Here is a 21,905-nt window from a genome sequence, read left to right on the forward strand (position 1 = left end):
ACAGGGTTTCTCCATGTTGGCCAGGGTGGTCTCGAACTACTGACCTCAGGTGATCCGCCCATCTAGGCCTCCCAAAGTGCTAGGATTACAGGCATGAGCCACCACACCGGCCTTGCCTTCCAGTTTAGTTAACTGCTTTTCTTTTCCTAATAGGTGGTGCATTGTGTCTCTTCTGGGCCATAGCCCATGTTGTTCTTCCTGCTTTGTTCTTGTTGTTGTTCTTTCATAATGTTCTGAGATTACCTCATTTCCCGTGCCCTCTCTTTCTGTGGCTATCCAAAGAAGGTCATCTTTCAGACTGTTTGCTCAGAGTTCATCTCAAAACCTGGCAAGTGAGTATTTTATATTTTCAATTATCTAAAAATCCTAAGAGTAATACCTTCTCAGATATGTCTCATGTGCACAGCCTATAATTAGATTACCTTTTAAGCTAATCTGTGAATATTGCTTTATAACTAGAGAATTTAGTCTGTTTGTATGTAATATAATCACTGGTATCTGGGGTTTAATCTGTCATCTTGCATTCTACTTTTTATTCGCTTTACCTGTTCTATGTTTCTTTCCCTTTCCTTTTCTCAGTTCTCTTGTTGATTAAACAAACATTTGTCTCTCCCAGTTTGGATGATTTACAGTCTGTTTCTGTTCTTCTAAGGGCTAGCCTGAGAAATTAAGGCATGCATATTTATACAGTCTAAACTGAGTAAAAACTCACAGATAATGTAAGGACCTTTCTTTGCCTGTTCCTGACTTTGACATTATTTTGCCTTGTATTTTAATTTTATATATATATATATATGTTCTTTCTTTCTTTTTTTTTTTTTTTTTTTTTTTTTTTTTTTTTTTTTTGTGATAGAGTTTTGCTCTGTCGCCCAGGTTGGAGTACAATGGCACAATCTCAGCTCACTGCAACCTCCACCTCCCGGTTTGAAACAATTCTCCTTCTTCAGCCTCCCAAGTAGCTCAGATCACAGGCATCTGCCACCACGCCCAGCTAATTTTTGAATTTTAGGAGAGATGGGGTTTCACCTTGTTGACCAGGCTGGTCTCAAACTCCTGACCTCGTGATTCACCCACCTTCGCCTCCCAAAGTGCTGGGATTACAGGCATGAGCCACTGCATCTGTCCCTAATTTTGTATATATTTTAAGGTCCACCACACATTACAATGACCATTTTATGTAATCAATGTTCATTTACATTAGCTCACATATTTATCACTGTCTTTTTCATTCCTCCTTGCATCTCCTATGTTCCATCTGGGATCATTTACTTTCTGCTCAAAGTATATCCTTTAACGTTTCTTTAAAAAGTGTCTCCTGGTGACAAACTGAGTTTTTACTTGTCTGAAAATGTCTTCGCATTGTCCTGTTTCCTAAAAGCTGTTTCTACTGGGTATAGAATTCGAATTTGGCAGTTCTTGTCTCTTAGTACTTGAAGATATCATTCTGTTCTCTTCTATGTTTTTGCATTGCTATGAGTCCATGCCCACTTCTTCTCACCTCCTGGCTCCTTTTAATAGTTTTCTTCTGTGTTTCTTTGTTTTGCAGGTTCATTGTAATGCATCTCTATAAAGATTGCTTTTTTGGTAATCTAGTCTGCTGGACATTTGCTGGGCATGTTTTATCTTTGGACTAGTTTTATGCATCAGTTCCACAAAAATCTAAGCCATTATCTCTGGAGTATTGTCTCTGTCCCACTCTCCCTCTTCTCTCATCTGGTACTTCAATCAAATGAAAGCATCTAGAGATTTAACTTTGAGGAGAGAGTCACTGTTATTTTTACCGGAGGATCCCTCCAGTGTTGAAAACAAAACCCAGGACATTTTACTCAACTTGGAAAACATTTCTTGAGTCAACTTGGACAGTGGTTAAATGTTTAATCCTCCCAGGTATTAATTGATCACAGACTGTGCCAAGTCAAAAAAATAATACAAAACAAGGTTTTAATGTCCTTCAATTAGAAAGGGTTGCAGGAATACAACCTACTTTTATGAAAACTTTGTAATGCTCCATAACAACTTTTAATTCTCAACACCAAAAAATTTGTATCCCAGCTCTGACTGCCTATTTTCCTTGGAAGAACTTGCTGTCTTTTTCTGCCTTTCATATGATTACCTAAGAAAGAACTATTTCCACATAAAGTACGTGAAATCCTCATGAGTCATTCAGGTGATTTTTTTCTGAGAGGTGATGATGGCTCTGGCCCAGAATTACTAAGAAAAGGCTCTAAGAAACAAACAGATGGGCTCCCCACCCTCCATAAACTTTCTTCCTCTATTTAGGAACATCTTTCTGTTCCTAAAAATGCCCTCCACTACGTGATAAAAACTGGAGGCTGAGGGATTCACCTGGGCTCTCTGGAACTGTGTTGAAAGTCACAACTAAGCCTGTCAAGTTAACTGTGGCCTTAAAATGAATACTTGGGATCCAGAGAGCTCCTAGGAAGTAAGAAGATAAAGACCTTTATAAATGACAGAACTGCACTTGAGGTCAGGAGTTCAAGACCAGCCTGGCCAACATGGTGAAACTCCCATCTCTACTAAAAATACAAAAATTAGCAAGGCGTGGTGGCGGGTGCCTGTAATCCCAGCTACTTGGGAGGCTGAGGCAGAGGAATCACCTGAACCTGGGACGTAGAGGTTGTAGTGAGCCCAGGTCGCACCACCACACTCTAGCCTGGGCGATATAGCGAGATTCAGTCTCTAAATAAATAAATAAATGAATAAATAACACATCTGGCCAGGTGTTGTGGCTCATGCCTGTAATCCCAGCACTTTGGGAGGCTGACGTGGGTGGATCACTTGAGGTCAGGAGTTCAAGACCAGCCTGGGCAACATGGCAAAACCCTGTCTCTACTAGAAATACAAAAGTTATCTGGGCGCAGTGACGGGCCCCTGTAATCCCAGCTACTTGCGAGGCTGAGACAGGAGAATCACTTGAACCTGGGAGGTGGAACCTGGGAGGTGAGCCAAGATAGAGCCACTGCACTCCAGCCTGGGTGACAGAGTGAGACTCTGTCTCAAAAATAAATAAATAAATAAATAAATAAATAAATAAATAAATAACAGATCTTTCAGTATTTTTCTTCCCTTTTCTGAATATTTGAAGCTTGTAAAATGGGAAGTTTGGCACAGCAGTGAAGCCTTTTTTAAGAATCCCTCTTTCTTGAGATTTATTTTATTTTATTTTTTGAGATGGAGTCTCAGTCTGTTGCTCCGACTGGAGTGCAATGGTGCGATCTCAGCTCACTGCAACCTCCATCTCCCGAGTTCAAGCAATTCTCCTGCCTCAGCCTCCCGACTAGCTGGGATTACAGCCATGTGACACATGTCCAGCTAATTTTTGTATTTTCCGTAGAGATGGGAGTTTCACAACGTTGGCCAGGCTGGTCTCGAACTCCTGACCTCAAGTACTGGGATGAGCCACCATGCCCAGCCTCTTTCTTGAGATTTAAAGGAGCACAACTTTATAAACACCTAGAAAGCTAGGATATCTCTGTTGTCAAAACAAACATCCCTCACCCTTACCCTAATTTTCTAGTATGTATGGAATGTTTTCTGTTCTTTTAGGAGGAGGCTTGTTTCATGGCTACAGTCTGGAAATGTTGCATCTTTGTCTTTCTGTATATATGTGGGCAGTCCTGACAGTGGAGGCGGTTACTGCGAATTGGATATGAACGGGGTGCAGTGAAGGGTGGTGACTCCTTATCTGAATAACATCAGTTGTGTTGCTTCTAACCCATTTCTTCTTCTCCTTTGTCATCACCACTGTCATTTTTTTTTTCTCTTCTCTGTCTTCTCCTTCCTTTGCCTCTCACCTTCTTCGTTTTTAACAGAAGTTGGAGCAGTCAATAAGAGTCAGAGCCTTTAAACAGAAATCTACTCACTTTTCTGTGTGCACAAGGCTGAGCAGAGGTTCTGCCTCTCAAGAGGAACTGAGTGCTGTTGGGCATTCAACACACCGCAGAGACCAGCAATCTTGCCCCCTCACCTCACAGCATGGACAGAGGAGACCAAGCTAAGAGAACCAGGTAGGTCACTCCTTGCGCCACCAGGCTCTTCCTCCATCCCAGGGGCTCCGATACCCTGCCTTTGTGCGGCTCTCTTTTTAGTTTGAAAGAGGCTTCTCGGTCAGGTGCAGTGACTCATGCCTGTAATCCCAGCACTTTGGGAGACTGAGGCAGGTGAAACACCTGAGGTCAGGAGTTCAAGACCAGCCTGGCCAACATGGCAAAACGCCATCTCTACTAAAAATACCAAAAATTCGCCGGGTGTGGTGGCGCACACTCAGGATGGTGGTAATCCCAGCCACTCAGGAGGCTGAGGCAGGAGAATTGCTGGAACCCAGGAGGTGGAGGTTGCAGTGAGACGAGATCGTACCACTGCACTCCAGCCTGGTTGACAGCGAGACTCCATCTCAAAAAATAAAATAAAATAAAATAAAAAATAATTCGTCTTTTTTGCCTTTATCTTTAAACTAGTAAATATTTACATAAGCGCCCAAGTAAACAGCAGGGAGTTTTTCTCCAGAAATTATCTACCCCCTGCCCCGCCAAAAAAATTTTCGTTTGTGCCTAGGTTCATCTAAAATCTCTCATTTTATGGGTGTTCTCAATTATCTTGTTATGAAGAACAAAGTACCCGTTACAGAACACAAGTTAACCTGAAAAGGTATCAGTTGGTGTTAGTTTTCGATGTTTGTAGAGATCAACTGAAAACACAAGAGAGGGGTATAACAGATTTCATCATTATACTAGGGTTTAGAACCTCAAATTTGGGAATATTATATATCTTTGTAAGGAATTTAATGGTCAATTTGGAAACTTTATAGAAATCATTGAAATTGTGGCGAGCGCAAATGTGTACAGATAGGATGACTTTTTCAAAAAGAACTTTTCCTAATATCACCTGATTGGGTACTTGGATCTTGGAATAAAATTCCAGTGACACTATAAGTAGATTGGTTTGTTTGTTTGTTTTGAGATGGAGTCTCACTCTGTCACCCAGGCTGGAGAGCAGTGGTGCGATCTCGGCTCTCTGTAACCCCCGCCTCCTGGGTTCAAGTAATTCTCCTGCCCCAACCTCCCGAGTACCCAGGATTACAGTTGCCCACCACCACACCCAGCTAATTTTTGTATTATTATAGAGACAGGGTTTTGCCATGTTGGCCAGGCTGCTCTCGAACTCATGACCTCTAGTGATCTGCCTCCCTTGGCTTCCCAAAGTGCCAGGCTTACAGGCATGAGCCACTGAGCCCAGCCTATAAGTAAATGTATAAAGCACTGTTTATCAAACATTCAGAAGGAAGTCAAAATTATATGCTCTATAAAACTGACATATAACTTGAAAAGTGACTCTGGAGATCATGAAGATACCAAGATCGAAGCTGTCCATGAACGGTTTGGATAAAAGTATTCACCAAATTGTGAAAAAGGCAGTTTCTAAATTAACATTTATGTCACTTCAAGTGTGCATATAAAATGCACTTACTGAATGTTATATATAGGTATGTGACAATTTCACCTACATCCCTAAAAGTTTATTTAATTTAAAAATTAGAGACAAGGGCTGGGCGTGGTGGCTCATGTTTGTAATCCCAGCACTTTTGGAGGTTGAGGCGGGCGAATCACCTGAGATTGGGAGGTCGAGACCAGCCTGACCAACATGGAGAAACGCCGTCTCTACTAAAACATAAAAAAATTAGCTGGGCTTGGTGGCACTTGCCTGTAATCCCAGCTACTTGGGAGGCTGAGGCAGGAGAATCACTTGAACCTGGAAGGTGGAGGTTGCTGTGAACCAACATCGTGCCACTGCACTCCAGCCTGGGCAACAAAGTGAGACTAGGTCTTTAAAAAAAAAAAAAAAATTAGAGGCAAGATGTTACTCTGTCACTGAGGCTGGAATTCAGTGGTGCGGTCATAGCTCTCTGCACCATCAAAATCCTAGGCTCCAGAGATCCTCCTGCCTCTGCCTCCCAAGTAGCTGGGATCATAGCTGTGTACTGCAATGCCAACCTAACTTTCAATTTTTTTTGAAGACATGAGGTCTCACTGTCTTGTCCAGACTAGCTTTAAACTCCTGGTTGCAAGTGATCCTCCTGCCTTGGCCTCCCAAATTGCTGGGATTACAGGCATGAGCTACCATGCCCAGTCCTAAAAGTCTATGCATTCAAATTGTCAACACAGACTGTAAAAACCTTTTTTGCCCTTTCTTATTGGAAAAATTTGCAATCACTTTATATTTGAACACATTTTCTTATAATTAATAAAGATTTTCATTAAAACACAGGTAATTCAGTATGGGGAACTTAATTGATATACATAATGTTACATACATTTGAATTTTCTCCCTAGGAATGAAAAGGTTTTCAACTGCTTATACAAAAACCCTGAGGCAACTTTTAAGCTGATTTGCTTTCCCTGGGTAGCAGGTGGCTCCGTTCATTTTGCCAAATGGGGACAAGATACTCATGATTCACTGGAAGGTATGTTCATTTTTAACATCATTTAAACAATTTATAACGGCAGATGACATAAATGTATTAGAATTTGAAGTTTGGTCAAGACTTTCCTTCCTGGTAGATAGTTAATAACAAACTTTCAAGATTACGCTTCCATAGGGTAACTTTTATATTTCTAAAGTAAGTTGCCTTTACTTTGTTCTTATCATTAGTGGCAGAAGGACCTTTTAGGAGATGATATTCTAATACTGCATTTGTCTTTGGTATAATTATTGATATGGTTGAACTGAATCTACCATCTTGCAATTGTTTCCAATTTTTCCCATGATGTGTTCTATTTTCCCTTTTTCTGCTTTGCTTTTGAATATAATCTAAAAAGACTGCTATAAATCCAGGTGCAGTGGCTCATGCCTGTAATACCAGCACTTTGGGAGGCTGAGGCAGGTGGATTGCTTGAGGCCAGGAGTTCAAGACCAGTCTGGGCAACACAGTGAGACCCTGTCTCTAAAATAATAATTATTTATTTATTTATTGTTTTTGAGTCAGAGTCTTGCTCTGTCACCCAGGCTGGAGTGCAGTGGCGCAATCTCGGCTCACTGCAACCTCCACCTCTCGGGTTCAAGCGATGCTTGTGCGTCAGCCTCCCAAGTAGCTGCACTTACAGGCACGCACCACCACGCCCAGCTAATTTTTGTATTTTTAGTAGAGATGGGGTTTCACCATGTTGGCCAGGCTGGTCTCAAACTCCTGACCTCAGGTGATCCACCCGCCTTGGCCTCCCAAAGTGCTGGGGTAACAGGTGTGAGCCACTGCAGCTGGCCTCTATAATAATAATTTTTTTTAAGTTAAAAATAAAAGTATTAAAAATTATTATGCATGTGTCTATTGCCTTATTAGCCATAGTTCTTTGTTTTCTTGTTTTAGTGGATGCTGTTCGATTTACTATATGCACCTTTTGTTTTTTAATGTTATGTGCAATTGTAGTTTTTCTGTGGCTGATTTCAAGATGGTTTATTACTTTTTTTATTTTTGAGACAGAGTCTTGCTCTGTCTCACAGGCAGGAGTGCAGTGGCATGATCTTGGCTCACTGCAACCTCTGCCTCCCAGGTTCAAGCAATAATCCTTCCTCAGCCTCCCAAGTATCTGGGATTATGGGCACATGTCACCACGCCTTGCTAATATTTGTATTTTTAGTAGAGATAGGGTTTCACAGTCTCTACTAAATTCACATTGTTAACAATCAGAATTCTTAACAATTATGACTGGTTAAAGTATATAGCATAAAAAGTTAACAAGTATGTAGACATCTTAAGGTCTGGAGAACCATGACTGATTTAATTCATCTCTGTGCTTCATCTGATCGGGATCAGCCATCTAATTTGATGGCTCCAAGACTTGCAGCTGAGCGTTCAGCTTTAATTCAGAGGCTTGTTTTTATTACACATCTGTCCAACCTGTGGACATCTTGGGCAATTTTGGAAAATTTTTCTTTCACATTTTCCCTCTTCTGACAGTATTCTTAGAGACACACTTACTCTCTGTATGAAATCCATGAACTTACTGTATTTTCTTTTTTCTTCCTTCTCCTCTCTAAAAACGGTTGTATTATTTCTACTCTGTCAGAGCATATAACATCATCCCTAATTTTTTTTTTTTAGTCTTAGAAACACAAAAAAGTCTTCAAAGCTCACCACCAGTCCTTTTGCCAAACCTTCCCTAATCATGTATTGACTGGATGAAGTTTGTCTTCTAGTACAAGGATAGTGAGCTTTTTCTGTAAAGGGCCTAATAGTAAATATTTGCACATTTATGGGACATATAGTCCTTGCTGCAACTTTGTCATTGTCTCACAAAAGCAAGCACAGACAATGCATACAAAATGAGCACAGCTGTGTCCCAGTAAAACTTTATTTACCAGAATATGTGGCTGCAGGCTGGGCATGGTGGCTCACGCCTGTAATCCTGGCACTTTGGGAGGCTGAGGCGGGCAGATTATTTGAGGTCAGGAGTTCAAGACTAGCTTGACCAACATGGTGAACCCTGTCTCTACTAAAAATACAAAAAGTTAGCTGGGTGTAGTAGTGCACGCCTATAATCCCAGCTACTCAGGAGGCTGAGGCAGGAGAATCGCTTGAACCCGGGAGGCGGAGGTTGCTGCGAGCTGAGATCACGCCACTGCACTCCAGCCTGAGCAACAAAGTGAGACTCTGCCTAAAATAAACAAATAAATAAAACCAATGTGGCTGCTGGCTTTGACCCATGGGCTATAGTTGATTGCTGTATCAGTAGATTCTTCAGGCAGACTCATGATTCCAATAGATGCTAAGTTCCTGCATCTGTAAGACTGCTTTGATACTGGAAATAAATTCTTTCTTTTTTAAAAAAATTTTTTTGTAGAGACAGGGTCCTGCTTTGTTGCCCAGGCTGGTCTTGAACTCCTAGCCTCAAACAATCCCCCTACCTTGGCCTCCCAAAGTGCTGGGATTGCAGGTGTAAACTACCATATCTGGCCAGGAGATAAATTCGTGATGTGTATACTTTTTTGAGTTTCTTTAACAATTTGTTTGACTTTTATCTTGTTTCAGATTTTGTTATCAAAGAGTGTGATACCATCCCAATTTGCTTCTTTTATAAATGACTTGGTAATTTGTTTGGAGGGCTGCTTTTTTTCTTCCTTTTATCGTGACAGAGTCTCGTTCTGTCACCCAGGCTAGAGTACAGTGGTGTGATCTCGGCTCACTACAGCCTCTGCCTCCCAGGTTCAGGTGATCCTCCTGCCTCAGCCTCCTGAGTACCTGGGAATACAGACATGCACCACCATGCCTGGCTAATTTTTGTATTTTTAGTAGAGACGGGGTTTCACCATGTTGGCCAGGCTGGTCTCGAACTCCTGACCTCAAGTGATCCGCCTGCCTCAGCCTTCCAAAGTGCTGGGATTACAGATGTAAGCCACCGTGTCCGGCCACAGATCCTCCAATTCTAACATTTTAATGCAACTACTATGGGTCAAGTTTCTCAAGCATATGATAGGCTTTTTTAATATGTAGTTTTCTTTCTTATTCTATTTCAGGGAATGTTACAGGAGGTAGTTAAGACATAAACAAGGCAGGAGAGGCCCCTCCACCCCCAGCCAGGAATGTCAAGTGATATCGAGGTGATGGTCAGGCAGTTGTTAAACTGCCTCTCTAAAATAATAATTAGTCACCACCAGTTCTAGGGAAAGGCAGTCCCCCAATAGCTACAACACACTGAAAGTTGGCAATCGGCAGATTCCTGATAAGATTTCAGAAGCTGGTCAAGTGGATTCACACATGTGCGCTAAGAGGCAAAATGGTGGCGTTTAACTGGTCCTTCTTCCAGAAAAACTAGTGAGGGAAAAATGCTTTAAGTTTGCGTGCATACAACTCCAGTAAACACACTGGGCACGTGGCCGCTCCCAAGTTCTGGCAGGCCACTGCACATGCAGACAGCCCACCCCAAGGGAAGAATCAGAGTAGAAGGGATGAACCCTCTGAAGCATGCCAATGTATAAACCCCAAGTCAAAGGTCAAACAGGGCACTTGATCTCTCAAGTCATCCACTTGGCCCTCTTCCAAGTGTACTTCACACTTCATTTCCTTTTTTGTTTCTGTTCTAAGCTTTTTTTTATTTTTTTTTCTTGACACAGGGTCTTGCTCTGTTGCCCAGGCTAGAGTGCAGTGCTGCAGTCGCAGCTTACTGCAGCCTCAACCTCCCAGGCTCAAGCGATCCTCCCACCCTAGCCTTCTAAGTAGCTGGGAACACAAGCAAAAGCTACCACGCTTGGCTAATTTCTTTTCTTGTATTTTTGTTGTTGTTGTTTTTGTAGAGATGGGCTTTTGCCACCTTGTCTAGGCTGGCATCTTACTCGCTCAAGGATTCACCCGCCTCAACCTCCCAAAGTGCTGGGATTATAGGCGTGAGCCACTGTGCTCAATCCTCTTAAGCTTTTTTTCTTTTTTCTTTTTTTGAGACGGAGTCTTGTTCTGTCACCCCGGCTGAAGTGCGGTGACGCAATCTCGGCTCACTGCAACCTCTGTCTCCTGGGTTCCAGCAATTCTCCTGCCTCAGCCTCCCGGGTAACTGGGATTTTACAGGAGCCTGCCACCACACCTAGTTAATTTTTGTATTTTTAGTAGAGATAGGATTTCACCATGTTGGCCAGGCTGGTCTCAAATTCCTGACCTCAAGTGATCCACCCACCTCAGCCTCCCAAAGTTCTGGGATTACAGGCATGAGCCACTGTGCCTGGCCTTTTTAAGTTTTTTAATAAACTTTCACTCCTGCCATAAAACTTGCCTCAGTCTCTCACTCTGCCTTATGCCCCTCAGTCAAATTCTTCCTTCTACTCTACTTCTTTCTACAAGCATCGAGGTTGTTGCAGAGCCACTACGGATTCGTGGCTGCCAACAGGAAGTTTGCATGAATTAAATATTGGTTATTTTCCAGTGTTTTATTTTGTTTAGTTTTCCTGAGGCTCTCCATATGTTCCTATGCTGGAACCTTTTCTGCCTTCCATGACTACTACTTTGTTTTGTAATGTTTTCCCTTCCATTACTACTACTTTGTTTTGTAATGTTTTCTCTGTCCCGCTTTTGTTTCCTAGCTCTTTTTCCTGTACTGCATATCCAACTCAATAGAGCACTTTGCATCCGCTGTGTCATGGGCAACTTTTAGTCATTTTTGAAATAATTTTTGTCTTTTTAATCCATTTCTGTCCACTATTCTGTCAGCTATTTGTGCATTTTTGTTTTTTGGTTTTTGGTTTTTTTTTGGTCTATTTCTATGAAGAATTTTACATATCTGAGTTACAGTGTTCTTTCGTTTCCACTATTTCTGGTTTAATTTCATCTAAGTTGGAGTGTTGTGCTGTTTGATGCTCTGACATCAAGTCTCAAACAAAATAATGCATTCATTGGAAGAAGAGAGCCCTGTAATTCCTAAAGGCCTTTTTAGAAATTATCGGAAATACTTTTATATGAGGTTTTTAATCAATACCTGATGGTTCAATATAGACAATTAAAGGTCACTCCTTTAAACACGTTTTCAAATAGTTGATCTATAAAAATGTATACCATAAACTTTACCGTGTTCACTGCTCCCCTTATAGAATAAAACAGTACCAATATAATTGAAGTCTCCCTCTCCATTTGTGGCCTCCTCAAACCTTGGCTTAAGCAAGATATAGTTTAATCTCTCATATTTCTAACTTTATATACTTTTTTTTTTTTTTTTTTGAGACAGAGTCTCACTCTGTCCCTCAGGCTGGAGTGCAGTGGCACAATCTCTGCTCACTGCAATCTCCACCTCCTGGGTTCAAGCGATTCTCCTGCCTCAACTTCCCAAGTATCTGGGATTATAGGCATGTGCCACTACGCCTAGCTAATTTTTGTATTTTTAGTAGAGACAGGCTAGGCTGGTCTTGAACTCCTGACTTCAGGTGATCCACCTGCCTTGGCTTCCCAAAGTACTGGGATTATAGGTGTGAGCCCCTGCACTTGGCCCATATGAATGTTTCATATTGTAAACATTTCTCTGAAACTTGCTTTTCCCTCAATCTATTTTTTAGAATTCCATTCTGTGACTATATCACAATTTATGTATCTATTCGGTTCTCAGGCATTAAGGTCATTTTCATTTTTTTACTATTAGTATAAACAGGGCTTCTATGAGCATCTTACACATGTCTTCTTACATACATGTACGAGAGAGTCTACATCTAGGAATGGAATTTCTGGGTGGTAGAGTATGAATATCTCCAACTACATGAAATATTGTCAAATTGTTCTCCAAAGGAATTATAATAATTTATGCTATGAAAGCAGTATAGGAAAATTCTTATTGCTCTATATTGTTGACAATACCATTGTAATTTTTTGCTCTGTGCATGAAATTATTCTAACTTTACATTAACTAACCCTTGTTACAAGATTAGATTTTTTTTTCACATTTTGATTGCTTGTCTTTTTCTCATTGACATGTAGAAATTTTTTTCTTTCTTTCCTTCCTTCCTTCCTTTCCTTCATTTCCTTCCTCCCTTCCTTTTTCTTTCTTTTCTTTTGACAGGACCTTGCTCTATTGCCCAGGCTGGAGTACAGTAGCATGATCTTGGCTCATTGCAGCCTTAACTTTTCAGCCTCAAGTGATCCTCCTACCTCAGCCTCCTGAGTAGGTGGGACTACAGGCATACACCACTATGCTCGGCTAATTTTCTTTTTTTTTTTTTTTTTTTTTTTTTTGAGATGGAGTCTCACTCAGTCGCCCAGGCTGGAGTGCAGTGGCATGGTCTCAGCTCACTGCAAGCTCCGCCTCCCGGATTCACGCCATTCTCCTGGCTCAGCCTCCCAAGTAGCTGGGAGTACAGGTGCCCGCCGCCACCCCGGCTAATTTTTTGCATTTTTAGTAGAGACGGGGTTTCACCGTGTTAGCCAGGATGGTCTCGATCTCCTCACCTCGTGATCCACCCACCTCGGCCTCCCAAAGTGCTGGGATTACAGGCGTGAGCCACTGCGCCGGGCCGCTCGGTTAATCCCCTCCCCTCCCCTCCCCTCCCCTTCCTTTCCTTTCTTTTTGTAGAGACAGCGTCTCACTATGTTGCCAAGACTGGTCTCCATCTCCTGGGCTCAAGTGATCCTCCTGCTTCAGCCTGCCCACGTGCTGGGATTATAGGCATGAGTCACTGTGCCTGGCCAAAATTCTTTGTCTATTCTGGATTCTAATTTTTTTTTAGAAGGTTTTGTGTGTTGAAAATATCTTCTAGTGTGTGCCACCTTTCTTTTTAATGTGGTGTCTTCTGACTCACAGAAGCTTTAAATTTTAATATAATCAAGCTTATTACTCTTCTTTTAAACTTTATGCTTTTTACGGCTTGCTTTAAAAGCAAGCCTAACCTAACCCTATACCCTAACTCCAAGTCACAGTTATTTGCCTATCTTTCTTCTATCAATTCTAAAGTATTTTTGTCATATTTGAGCCAGTCTTTTGTATATAGTGTGAGCTAGATATCCAAGTTTACTTATGCCACATGAATAGCCAGTTGGCTTGGCAATGCTTACTGAGAGGTCTATACATTCCCCCACTGGTTTTAAGTGTCAGTTGAATTATAAATTGAGTTTTCACATGTATGTGAGTCTATTTCTGGGCTTTTTTTTTTTTTTTTTTTTTGAGATGGGAGTCTCGCTCTGGAGTGCAATGGCGCAATCTCAGCTCGCCGTAGCCTCTGCCTCCTGGGTTCAAGTGATTCTCATCACAGCCTTCTGAGTAACTGTGATAACAGGCATGAACCACGATGCCCGGTTAATTTTCATATTTTTAGTAGAAATGTGGTTTACCATGTTGGTCAGACTAGACTCAAACTCCTGACTTCAGGTGATCCACCTGCCTTGACCTCTCAAAGTGCTGGGATTGTGGGCATGAGCCACCGTGCCTGGCCCGGGTTCTCTATTCTGTCCCATCCGTGTACTTGCCTTATATGATACCAGAAACACAGTGTCTTCATTCCAGCAGCAGGGCAGTCTCAGGGTAATTGGGATGTTTCCTTGATGCCTTCATGGAAAAAAAATGAGTATCTGGAAGTCCATGTGTAGATCTGTTTCTGGATTCTCTATTCCACTGATCTATATGTCTATGTTTACTCCAAAAGTATACTATCTTCATTACTGTGGCCTTATAATAAGCCTTGGATATCAACTAGCATAAGTTCTCCAGCTTTGTTCTTCTTTCTGAATGTTGTTTTGGATATTTTAAGTCCTTTGCATTTCCATACAGCTTTTAAAATCAGATTATCAATTTGCTGAGATTTTGTTTGGGATTGCCGTGAAGTTATAGATCCATTTTGGGAAAATTGACATCATAACAATATTGAGTCCTCTGATCCGTGAGTAAGATCTATTGCTCCAGTTTAAAAAGTATTGTTTTGATTTAGCAATATTTTGTCATATTTTATTTCTGGCCTGCTTCAGCCTCTTGAGTAGATGGAACTGTAAGAAGGTGCCACCATACTTGGTTAATTTTTTTTTTTTAAGTTTTTCGTACAGACAGGGTCTCCCTATGTTGCCTAGGCTGGTCTTGGACTCCTGAGCCAAAGCGATCCTCCCACCTTGGCCTCCCAAAGTGCTGGAATTATAGGCATGAGTCAACGTACTTAGCCTTCCAAAATACATCTTTAAATGATCACAGTCTACTTTCAAATTTTATTATACCAGTTCATTTTTAATGAAAGAACCTTATAAAACTGTTATTCCATTCCTCTCTCTTGACCTTTGTGCTACTTTTGTGAAACACTTTCCTACTTATCAATTTTGTGGAGAACAGTCAGTGTCTTTTTTAGTGATTTTAAAGTGAAAAAAAAAATGTTTAGTAAGAACTTCTGAGTGTGTAGGGAAAAACCAAAATGATAAAAAATAATCTTTTATATATATTTACATGATTACCTTTGTTAAAGTAGATTCAGATTTTCATCTGACATTATTTTTATTCTGCCTGAAGAAGTTCCTTTAATATTTATTTTAGTGCAAGTCTGCTGGCATTGAATTCTCGTGGGTTTTATGTGTTTAAAAAGTCTTTAACTTCCACTTTTGAAAGATATTGTCACAGGATATGGAATGGCAGGCTGACAGTTGTTCCCTCCCTTCCTACCCCCTAGTATTGTTCTCTGGCTTGCCCAATTTCCCTCACTCCCTCCATCCTTCCCTCCCTCCCTCTCTCTTGTCTTCCTTCCCTTCCTTCCCTCCCTCCCTCTCTCCTTCCCTTCCTTTCCTCCTTCCCTTCCTTCCCTCCCTCCCTCTCTCCTTCCCTTCCTTTCCTCCTTCCTTCTTTCCCTTCCACATTCCCTTCCTTCCTTTCCTTCCTTCCCTCCTCCCTTCCCTTCCTCCTTCTTTCCCTCCCTTCCCTTTTCTTCCCTTCTTCCTTCCTCCCTTCCTTCCTTCTTTCATCTGTCCACCCATCCATCCATCTCATTCTGTCTCGCAGCTTGAGTGCAGTGGCACAATCATGCCTCACTGTAGCCTCAACCTCCCAGGCTCAAGCAATCCTCCTGCCTCAGCCTCCCAAGTAGCTGGGACTACAGATGTGCACCACCACACACACTCAGCTAATATTTTTAAATGTCTTTTTATAGAGATAAGGTCTCATTTCATTGCCCAGGCTCTCCCAAACTCAAGCACCTTCAGCTTCGGCCTCAACAGTGTTGGGATTACAGGCATGAGCCACCACACCTGGCAGGCTTGCATAATTTCTAACAAGAAATGTGCTGTCATGGCCTGGGCACAGTGGTTCATGTCTGTAATCTTACCACTTTGGGAGTCCAGGGCGGGCAGATCACTTGAGGTCAGGAGTTTGAGACCAGCCTGGCCAACATGGTGAAACTCCATCTCTACTAAAAATACAAAAATTACTCAGGTGTGGTGGCATGTGCCTGTATTCCCAGCTACTTGGGAGGCTGAGGCAGGAGAATCACTTGAATCTGGAAGGCAGAGGTTGTAGTGAGCCAAGACCGTGCCACTACACTCTAGCCTGAGCAACAATGTGAGTCTCCGTCTCAAATAAATAAATAAGAAATGTTTTGTCATTACCTTTGTATCTATGTCTCTCTTCTGTGGCTGTTTTCTAAGATCATCTTTTTATCAAGTGTTTTTAACAATTTGATGGATAAGCCTTGGTGTGGTTTTCATTGTTTATTCTGCTTGAGTTTCCTTGAACTTCTTAGATCTACAACTTGGTAAGTTTCAAATTTTGAGATATTCAGTCACTATTTTTCTCAAATGTTTTTTCTGTTTCCCTCTTCTCTTCTCTCCTTCTGGGACTCCAATTACACCTATGTTAGACTGATTTATAGGTACCATGGTATACTCATCAGCTGTGCATTTATTTTGTCATGTTCTTTCCATGCTTAATTTTCTTTTTTTTTTTTATTTTGAAGACAGAGTCTCACTCTGTCATCCAGGCTGGAGTGCAGCGGTGTGATCTTGGCTCGCTGCAACCTCGGCCTCCCAGGTTCAAGTGATTCTGCTGCCTCCGCCTCCCAAATAGCTGGGACTACAGGTGCGTGCTACCACGCCCAGCCAATTTTTGTATTTTTAGTAGAGATGGGGTTTCACCCTGTTGGCCAGGTTGATCTTGAACTCCTGACTTCAAATGATCTGCCCACCTCGGCCTGCCAAGGTGCTGGGATTACAGGTGTGAGTCACTATGCCAGGCCAACATGCTTAATTGCAGATAGTTTCTTTTTCTATGTTTAAGTTCACTGATCTTTTCTTCTTCCTGTCTAGTCTGCTGTTAATCCCATCTGGTGTTTTTTTTTTTTTTTTAACAATTTTTCATGTATTTTATATCTCTACAAGTTCCATTTGAGTCTTTTAAAAGTCTTTAGTTTCTGTTCTTATCATGTTCATGTTTTCATTTACATTATTGAGCACATTTGTATTTAATAACTGTTTAAGGTCCTTGTCTGCTGACTCTATCGTTTGTTTTTTCTTGTCTATTTCTTATCTTTGATGCTCCCCCTGGACCTGTTATGGGTCATATCTTCCAACTTTTTGGCACGTCTGGTGAGTTTTGATTAGATGTTAGACATTGTGAGTTTTACATTGTTGCGTCCTGGATTTTGTTGTATTCCTTTTCAGTATGTTAGATTTTGCTCTAGCAAGCAAGCCAATAAGTTATTTGGGATCAGCTTGATGTTTGATTCTGGAGATGCTCATGTTGTGTATTTATTCATTAGGAGATGACTTGTCATTGTTTCTGTTAGGCATCCTGAAGTGCTACTAGCCCAGGATCACTTCGAGTTATTTTTGCAGCTTCACTTTCTATAAATTTGAAGTTTATTTATGTTACCTGCACTCCAGTCTACCAAGGTAACATAAATAAACTTGAAATTTGCATAAATACAAGGCTTTCATTAAAAAAATGTAAGGGCAGACTTTTTCCTCCATCCAGAGATAAGCAAATCAGAAAGTTCTTCTTTTCTCCTTTGCCATTTGGAAAATAAATACTTTATTTCTAGTCTACCTTTTTCACAGAGGTTCTAGAATTTAAGGTTTCTTGGCTTTGTGTAAAGGACTCAGTTCTAACTCTCAAATTTAATGCTTTCCAGTGCCTTATCTCCTGACCGTCTAGGTCACCCCTGAAACCTGATGTTTTATTTTCCTGATATAGGTAATAGTTGTTGGGGTAAGCATTTCATCAGCACATGATCATCAATGGAATTTTCAGTTTCTTTGATTTTTTTTTTCTTTCTCTTCTAGGTATTCCCTTTATCTTATTGTGAGCAGATACTTAGTCTGCTATATTTTATGCTCTTGCTTTTATTATCAGCAAATTCTAAAACTTTTACCTCACTAGACTTAACTGTTATCATTCATTTGCTTGAAATTTTTTCCATCAGGTAAATATGAGCCCTTTTTATAACATCACAATATCTCATCAACTGTCTGTACATGTTCACTTGTGATTCTCCATCTCCAGTGCACTCCTTAAGGCTTCCTGGAAGAGAAAGCCGAATTGAAGAACCTTTTGCAAATGACATCTCCCAGTTAGTTGATGAAGTTGTTTGTGCTCTGCAGCCAGTCATCCAGGACAAACCATTTGCATTTTTTGGCCACAGGTATTTGATATTTGTTTTAAAAGACTTCGGGGGAGTTCCTTCTACCCGAAGTTTGTGGTTAATGTTGTTCTTTGTGTTTTATAAGATGCATACCTTTGTACTGGTTAGACAGCATGTTGGGTAATTATGGCCATCACAACTTTTACAATTCACCAGTTTGTATGGTAAGTTTACCTATTTTTTTTTCCTTTTAGGCAAATAAAGTCAACACTTGTAAAACCAAGACTTTAACAGCAGCTTACATTCTATTTATTTTTGAAATAAGAAATTACGCAAAGAGTATATGTTTCTTAAGCTACGTTGTATAATTTTCAGGTTAAGTCAGAGACCCTGGGGTTCTGGCTATCTCTTATCAGTTGTATGAGCTTGCAAAAATTTCTTAGGATTCTGAGTTAGTTTCTTTTTCTATGAGAGTACAATAACAACAGTTCCCACTTGTGAGGCTTAAATGAATAATGATCTTAAATAAATTGGTATATACTAAGGTCTCAATAAATTTTGGCTATTATCTCACATAAGATTTACAAATATGGTCAAGCAGAAATTGAAAAATAAAAAGTACCCATCATCCTACTACCCAGATAACAATGCTTTAAAATTCTGATGTGGTTCCTTAGTATTTTTCCACAATGGGGTCTGGTTTTATGTATTTACTTAATCTTTTTCACTTAAAAGCAATGTATACTCACAGGATGTGAAAGATATTTTTTGCTATATTTATATTATAGTAATATTACATTAAATATATTAAATTAAATATATTTATCACATTATTGCTATAAATATCTTTCACATCCTGTAAGTATACATTGCTTTTAAGTGAAAAAAACTTCATGATTTGTTTGATTAACCTCCTTTTGTGGATATGAGTTATTTCTATCTTTTTCTGTTATAAACATTAGTACAGTGAACATTCTTTTTTTTTTTTTTTTATGAGACAGAGTCTCACTCTGTCACCCAGGCTGGAGTGCAGTGGTGTGATCTCAGCTCCTTTCAACCTACAACTCATGGGTTCAACCACCATACCTGGCTAATTTTTGTATTTTTAATGGAGTTGGGGTTTCACCATGTTGGTCAGGCTGGTCTCAAACTGCTCACCTCAAGTGATCCACTTGCCTTGGCCTGCTAAAGTGCTGGGATTACAGGTGTGACACACCACACCCAGGCCAATGAACATTCTTATAGAAAATTTAGTGTAAATCTCCTATCAGTTTTTTAGGATAAATTCTCAGAATTTATGTTAAATAATATGCACACTGTTAAAGTTCTTTTCGAGACAGGGTCTTGCTCTGTCACCCTGGCTGGAGGGCAGTGGTGCGATCATGGCTCACTGCAACCTGTCTCCCAGGCTCAAGTGATTCTTCCACCTCAGCCTCCCAAGTAGCTGGGACTAGAGGAGCACACCACCACGCCCTGCTAATTTCTTGTCATGGATGTTTTACAGAGATGGGGTTTCACAATGTTACCCAGGCTGGTCTCCAACTCCTGGGCCCAAGTGATCCACCCACCTCCGCCTCTCAAAATGCTGGGATTACAGACGGGAGACACTGCATCCAGCCTGTAAAAGTTCTTGATATATATTTCCAAATTACCTGCACTTTACACTCCCTGCACAATGAACATGATGCTGAGTTTTCCTGTCTTTCATAAAATATATATATATTGAAATTTACAAATAAGCAACCTCTGGCAGTTTTGTCTAACAAATTTACATAATAGCAACAGCAGTTCACAAACATTTTCAGCCCTAGTACCCCCTTATACTTTTAAGATACAATGAGGAACTCAAAGAGCTTTTGTTTTTATGTGATATATCTGGCGATATTTATCATATTGGAAGGAAAAACTAAGAAATTTTAAAGACATTTATTAACTTATCTAAAAATAACATTAACAAACCTATTATATATTGACATAAATAATACATTTTTTATGAAAAAGACTATATTTTCCAAAAAAAAATGTGAGAAGGTGAGAAGAGTGGCATCATTTTATACTTTTGCAAATCTGTTTAATGTCTGACATAATAGAAGGCAGATGGATTCTCATTTCTGTCTCTGCATTCAAACTGTTGCTATACCACATATAGTTTCTGGAAAACTCCACTGTGTATGCATTAGAGTAAAAAAGGCAAATAACATTTTAGTATTTATCCTGAAAATAGCTTTGACCTCATAGACCATCCATTAGGATCTCAGAAATTTCCAGGAGTCCCTAAACCATATTTTGAGAACTGCAGATATACACTATCAAAGGCATAGTGATACACATCTTTAAGGAAGAAAAGGAAATCAAAATTAATTTGAAGACACTGTGAAACTCAGTACTAAATCTTAGAGTGAATTATCTAGGCTGTCTTTGAAACACTTTTTATGCTGATATAAATCACTGAAAAGATAGACTTCTTAATCAACTCACGCTTTTCTTTCAACTGTTACATGATCACTGTTGTGTTTATGATACTGTTCCTATTGACTTTCAGTGGATCATCATGAGTTTTGGTTAACAGTTCTTGTCATGTTTTTCTTTCCTGAATTTAGTATGGGATCCTACATTGCTTTTAGGACTGCACTACACTTAAAAGAAAACAATAAACCAGAACCATTGCATTTATTTTTGTCAAGCGCAACTCCTATACATGTAAGTAATTTAGATTTTTCCTAGGAAGGGCAGTGGAGAGCAGGGAAATAGGGATAAAAATGAAGCCATTATTTCCCTGTCTGGTGAACTCTGGTCCAGTATGATGATGATGCTAGGGATACTATTAGGTTGGTGCAAAAGCAATTGAGGTTTTTGCCACTACTTTCTTTTTCTTTTTTGAGATGGAGTCTCACTCTGCTGTCCATGCTAGGGTGCAGTGGCACGATCTTGGCTCACTGCAACCTCTGCCTCCTGGGTTCAAACGATTCTCCTGTATCAGACTCCCGAGTAGCTGGGACTACAGGCGTGCGCCACCACAACTGGCTAATTTTGTATTTTTAGTAGAGATGGGGTTTCACCATGTTGGCCAGGCTGGTCTTGAACTCCTGACCTCGGGTGATCCCCCTGCCTCAGCCTCCCAAAGTGCTGGGATTACAGGTGTGAGCCACCACGCCCATCCTGCCATTATTTCAATGGCAAAAATGACAATTGATTTTGCACCAACCTAATACTTGCTGTTGAAAAGTCCCTTAAATCTCTTTCAATATCATTGTCTCTCTGTTTCCCTGAAATGCACTTCAACTGTTCCCTACTGGTACTATTCCTGGCATCTCTGAGCTAATGCTGACCATAGTGCCTTTTCCTTCATTCTGGGTCAGCTGGGAATGTAACCAACTTTGAGCAAAGTAACTGCATCAGAACCAGGAAAGACTCATTGAAATTTTAAAAGGGGACAGTGATATCAAGTTCTACCATGGCTTTTTAAACCCGGTGCTGTTGCTCCTGCTGCTCTTCCTCCTACCTCTTTGGTCTTCCCCACTTCATCTGGAGAAAGATCCTGCCTGTCCCAGGATTCTAAATCTACAAAGCCATTTTGGTGGATTATGATGCTGCAGTTATTACTGACGAGCCTTCTTCTCCCTGCTTTCAAAATGACATAGTTCTTTCCTGAAGCCTGTAGATAAAGCAGTCTCCTTCCCAGCCTTGGTTTAATGACTTTTCCCTTAGATCAACAGTTTTCAGTTTATGAGCCGAGAGTGTTATATGAAATATCAGGCCTGTGTTGTTGTTCATGTTTCAAGTCAAAGGCCTGGCCTCGCATTCCCAAAGAAGATGAATTGTCAGAAGAACAAATGCATCATTACCTTAAGGAATTTGGAGGCACCCCTAAGGATTTTGTTGAAGAA

At 40.6% G+C, this 21,905-nt stretch overlaps 1 protein-coding gene across 1 annotated transcript; it reads left to right on the forward strand.

Annotated features, from left to right (window-relative positions):
* Positions 1 to 287: 287 nt before the first annotated feature.
* LOC139361469 (S-acyl fatty acid synthase thioesterase, medium chain-like) lies at positions 288 to 21,900 on the forward strand (the record flags this gene model as incomplete). The annotated part of the gene is made up of 6 exons (XM_071090059.1): positions 288 to 332; positions 3,834 to 4,028; positions 6,351 to 6,481; positions 17,940 to 18,078; positions 20,619 to 20,718; positions 21,801 to 21,900. Coding segments are annotated over exons 2-6 (502 nt in total), but the record flags the coding sequence as incomplete, so codon positions are not given.
* Between the last annotated feature and the right edge of the window lie 5 nt (positions 21,901 to 21,905).

Source organism: Macaca nemestrina, unplaced genomic scaffold (assembly GCF_043159975.1).
Source record: "Macaca nemestrina isolate mMacNem1 unplaced genomic scaffold, mMacNem.hap1 Scaffold_510, whole genome shotgun sequence".
In the NCBI taxonomy this organism is placed as follows: Eukaryota; Metazoa; Chordata; class Mammalia; order Primates; family Cercopithecidae; genus Macaca; species Macaca nemestrina.